Source organism: Lontra canadensis, unplaced genomic scaffold, assembly GCF_010015895.1.
Source record: "Lontra canadensis isolate GAN:19392208 unplaced genomic scaffold, GSC_riverotter_1.0 scaffold5, whole genome shotgun sequence".
NCBI lineage: Eukaryota > Metazoa > Chordata > Mammalia > Carnivora > Mustelidae > Lontra > Lontra canadensis.
This window is the reverse complement of record NW_022630999.1, coordinates 9,653,048-9,658,424: the sequence shown is the minus strand read 5'-3', so window position 1 is coordinate 9,658,424 and position 5,377 is coordinate 9,653,048. Positions and strand designations below refer to the sequence as shown.

Genomic DNA, 5,377 nt, shown 5'->3' with positions numbered 1-5,377 from the left:
AAGCACTTTCATATTTAATCCTTGAACTCTGGGAGCAGAAATAAAGGATGGAAACTCAAATTGCCCAAGATGCAAAGAGAAAAAAGAGAAGTGAAAGCGGACTTTGAGAGAAATACCACTGTACTTGGAGCTTGATGGTTCTCTGTACATCTGACTTTTTCCATCAAGGATGAATGGGGAAGCAATACACGGATTGAACAGATAGAACCAAAGGTAAAGAACAGTACTCTAAGCTTTGGAAACTGCTTAAATAAACAAATGGTGGTATGAAATGACACGGCTTTCTGGGTAAACTGAAAATAATGTGCTAAAAATGCAACATAGCACAGTGTCTTACAAAGCAAGACTTCGGCTGAACTGAACAACGTCTTTCAGATGCTATTCCTTCAGTTTAGCAATCATCTATGGCAGTAATACCTAGGCTTCTAGCTGAGGATTGATCAATGCAACTGTGGCCTCTGTCTTGAAAGACAGAGAGCAAGAGAGGGAGGTCAGGAGGGAAGGAAGTAAGAACAGAGATTATCTGTCATATGACTGTAGTACCTAATGGGAGTGTTTTAAATATGCACAACAGAAGGTTATATAAAACAAAGAGTTAGTATGATTATACAAAGGTAATTCTTTTTTCTCATTAAAAATGTTTTGAAGGAATCTTAATTCTCAACAAGATTTAACCATTTTACCATCTGACAACTGATTTTGAAACATAGTGAACCTGTTTCCTCATCTTTGGGACAGAGCAAAACATGAATGGAAATATGTTAACATTACCTTTTTTAATTTTTTTTTTTTTTTTTTTAAGATTTTAAGTAATCTCTACACCCAAAATGGGGTTTGAGCTTACAATCCTGAGATTAGGAGTCACACACTCTACTGATTGAGCCAGCCCGGTGCCCCCAGGTCAAATATTTATTGAGTACCCTGTGCCATGAGTTAGGTGCTGACACTAAACGACAGTCCTGTACTTGTTAACGTTGCCTCTGAGTGCTAAGAACGTAAGTTGCATTTAATTCATCAGTTATATTATTAATCATCTGTGAAATTGTGGAAAAGTCACTTAACTCCTCTGGGCCTTAGTTTCCTATACTTGCAAAATATTGTTCTATCAAGGATAGAACAGTTTTAAAGCAGTTTGAGCAGGACTCTGAAACTGTATCATTTATCAATGAAAAAATTAAAAACAAAAAAGAAAAAATATAACATGTCTACTTATTCTCAAACTTTTGAATTACTGTCCTTCCATTCCTTTCAAAATCACAAGCAACTAATACCAAGTATTGTGGATAGCTCAACTGGTCTCACCAATTGGTCATTTTGAGTGAAATTACCTTCAAATCAACATACTCTATTTAAAATTAAGTCTTTCAGTGTGTAGTCTGAGAAGAATGAGAGGTCGAAATCACAGGTTAACATAAGAAATATCTGTCTCAAAACAATGCATTTGACAAGTCTCATTATTAAAATTCCTTTTATTTTCCCTTCAGTGAAACTGAAGTATTCCCAAAGTCCTGAATCAGTTATTTCTTCTTAGTTTCCCAACAGCTGTCATTTGTCTTCTTTTGGTCTGTTCAGTAGAAAGTGAACTATCTGGAGTAGAACATCATCATTAAAACCTTTCACATTATTATCTTCAATTGTTTCATAAAGAGGCGTACTTTGTGTCCCCCAACATATATTTTTACGAGGGTTATTTTGATCAGCTTGTGCAGTCAGTGCCAAAGTATTTAACTGATAGCAGAAAAAGGAAAAGTATTTTCCATCTGTGATCACGCCCTGAGAGACAAACGGCCGAGTGACATCTGCTTCACTCCAAAACCCTACAGAAAAGAGTTATACTGACATTTACACATAGAATACATTTTACCGCAACGAAACATTTACAAAGTCGAGGGTACTAAATATCCCCTAAAACCTAAATATCTTACCTACAAATTCCTTAAGATCTCAAAGTTTTCCTCATCTTCTCCATTCTAATCCTGTATTCTATTTCTGCATGAAAAATTATTTCCTCCCTTCTGATATCCCCAAACTCATGACATATTCTCAACAACTTTGCTCTTCAACAGTTTAACTCACTTCACCTAAAAAAAAAAAGGCAGCAAGTTCTATCAATGCGGATCTCCCCTACATCTGGTACTAACTCTGTCCAAATACACTCATTTTCCCGGTACCAGTGGCATCTACCACCCAATAACCATTACGGCCATTTACTTCACCAAAATCTACAAAAAAAAAAAACCTTCAGGAAAAAATGGACTTTCTAAGGATTGCGATCAAGTATAATAGACAAGTTCTATTCTTCCTTTACATATTTTAAAATTGGCTTTATGAGCTGCTGTTATTTTGCCTTGTGTATCTTGTGTCATAGGTTCCAGGATGCCTTTCATACCTTTAGTACTCAAACTTTCTGGCTACTTCTTGCTCTAGACTGACTGGCTTTAACACTTTTAAATCCCAGTGCCAGGGGCAAGCAGTAATGTTCTTCCCTCATACATACTTTCTATCAGCCTTCATGAAGATAGCCAATGAATAACATTGTTAGCATTTGTAATTAAATATAGGAAAAAAGGAGCACTTTACTTTTAATGCAGAAACAGTGCCATTCTAATGTTTTTGTGAAAGATTCCTGTTTCTGCTTCTGTCTAATCCTGTTCTGATTCTCTCCATTTAAGGAAAAAATTGTGAGTAAAAGATTAAATCATATATATAAAAATATGTATATAAAAATATATATAAATATATATATAAAATATGTATATATATATATAAATATGTATATACACAGATTGATCCTATATGAGTTCTCAGGAGGAATTTAATATAGATTTAATTATTTTCTAGGCTTATATATATATATACACACACACACATATATATATAAAAATATGTACATATACATATTTTATATATATATATTTATATATATATATATAAAATCTCTCCATACACACACACATGGAGAAAAAGGGTGAGCCTAGAAAACAATTAAATCTATATTAAATTCCTCCTGAGAACTCATATAGGATCAATCTGGTTACTTACAGTTCATTACTTCAGGTTTTATAATAAAATCCAAATGCCTCACAATGGGCTCTCAAAGTCCTCTGAGCTATGGCCTCTGGTTTCCTTTAATCTCATCCTCCATTATTCTCCCCCTTCCTGTCTTTATTTTCTTTAAACACTTCAAGGCTGTTCCTACAGGTCTGGTCTTCATTCAAATATCATTTTTTAGAGACCACCCCGAGTTCCTCCATTTAAATAAATTCGGCCCAATATCTCATTTATACCTGCACACAGTAAGTCATTTTATCCCTTATGTAGTATATTATCTTTTAATCTCCTCACTATAAGCTCCAAGACAGCAGGATCTCCCTGCCTCATTTGACATTATATCCCCAAGTCTAACACTGCTTGATTACTAGAAAGAATTCACTATTTACTGAATGTCTAATAAACAATCTTCTAATCCATATCCTGGATATAGCCTTTAAAGATATTACATAGAATAATTGTGATTGAATCTAAAATTTAACCCATCAAAGCATTTCCTTTTCCAGCTTCAGAAAGCTGCGAGCATCTACAGAGTTGACTTAGCTGGCTAGTCTTTCACCCGCTTGACACCATCAGAAAAAAATTCATTCATACACAAAAGTGGTAAAAGTAAAAGATCAAAATAACTATTTAAACACCACTTGCCAACTGCAAATGTAAAATATCTAATTGTGAATTTTAAAACAACTGTGTTTTGTGTCACTGCAAGTTTTCAAAATGTTAAGATTCACCCTACACTTAACACAAAGACACCACTAAATTCTTAAAATGTCACACATACCTTCCAAGAACAATGCCATAAAATTAGTTTTACCTTGATACATAGCTTGTGCTCCAGTCCAAGCAAAGAGGCTTGCAATAGCATTAGCTCTAAAAACAACTTCTATCTGATCGGCACAGTTCCGTTTCAAAAGCCTTTCCCTTTTCAGTTTGTCAGGTAACAGATGAAACTGTGTGTGACCATAACAGTATGGATCTGCTGTCTTTGAGCCTGAAGAGTAAAATAAAAACATTTCAGATGAAACCTGCGTGTGAACATCTGGAGCACATGTCCTTAGTCTCTGTTTCAAACCCACCTTTCTCCTCTACACGTCCTGTAATCAGTATTCGAAATACACAAGTAGGAAGGTTGTTATTTATTTCACTGATTATAATGAAGTTAAACTTCGTGTGAAAGTAAACCTGCTATCATAAAGTCCACTATGATGATACAGGATAAGTCAAAAGAATGTTATGTAAAGTTTTCTTAAAATTCCCTATTATGGGAGGAGGAGTCAAGATGGCTGAGAAGCAGCAGGCTGAGACTACTTCAGGTAGCGGGAGATCAGCTAGATAGCTTATCTAAAGATTGCAAACACCTACAAATCCAACGGGAGATCGAAGAGAAGAAGAACAGCAATTCTGGAAACAGAAAATCAACCACTTTCTGAAAGGTAGGACTGGCTGAGAAGTGAATCCAAAGTGACGGGAAGATAGACCGCGGGGGGAGGGGCCGGCTCCCGGCAAGCGGCGGAGCAACGGAGCACAAAATCAGGACTTTTAAAAGTCTGTTCCGCTGAGGGACATCGCTCCAGAGGCTTAACCGGGGTGAAGCCCACGCGGGGTCAGCGTGGCCTCAGGTCCCGCAGGGTCACAGAAGGATCGGGGGTGTCTGAGTGTCGCAGAGCTTGCAGGTATTAGAACGGGGAAGCCGGCTACAGAGACGGAGCCGAGGAGTGAGCTCACAGCTCGGGGTTACCTTGAACCGGTCGCAGGCTCGGTCAGCTCGGAGCGCGGCCGGAGGCCAGGGTGACGGGAGAAATTGGGCGCTGTTCTCTGAGGGCGCACTGAGGAGTGGGGCCCCGGGGTCTCGGCTCCTCCGGGCCGGAGACTGGGCGGCCGCATCTTCATTCCTGTCCTCCGGAACTCTACGGAAAGCGCTCAGGGAACAAAAGCTCCCGAAAGCAAACCCGAGCGGATTACTCAGCCCGGCCCCTGGTAAGGGCGATGCAACTCCGCCTGGGGCAAAGACACTTGAGAATCACTACAACAGGCCCCTCCCCCAGAAGATCAACAAGAAACCTAGCCAGGACCAAGGTCACTTACGAGGAGTGCAGTTTCAATACCAAGGAGAGCAGCGGAATTCCAGAGGAGGAGAAAGCAAAGCACGGAACTCATGGCTTTCTCCCCATGATTCTTTAGCCTTGCAGTTAATTTAATTTTTTTTTCTTTTTCAATTTTTTTTTCTCTTCTTCTGCTAAATTTTTTTAACTTTTACCCTTTTCTTTTTTAACGTTTCTTAACTGGTCTATCTAATATATATATATATATATATATATATATATTT

At 37.9% G+C, this 5,377-nt stretch overlaps 1 protein-coding gene across 1 annotated transcript in view; it reads right to left on the bottom strand.

Annotated features, from left to right (window-relative positions):
• Positions 1–1,453: 1,453 nt before the first annotated feature.
• Positions 1,454–5,377, bottom strand: part of MRPS30 (mitochondrial ribosomal protein S30) — a 13,678-nt gene continuing 9,754 nt past the window's right edge. Inside the window, exons 4-5 of the mRNA XM_032851440.1 lie at positions 3,866–4,042; positions 1,454–1,817 (exon numbers count right to left, since the gene is read on the bottom strand). Coding sequence (XP_032707331.1) covers positions 1,546–1,817; positions 3,866–4,042 — 449 coding nt within the window. The 3' untranslated portion in view covers positions 1,454–1,545. The remainder of the gene's footprint in view (positions 1,818–3,865; positions 4,043–5,377) is intronic.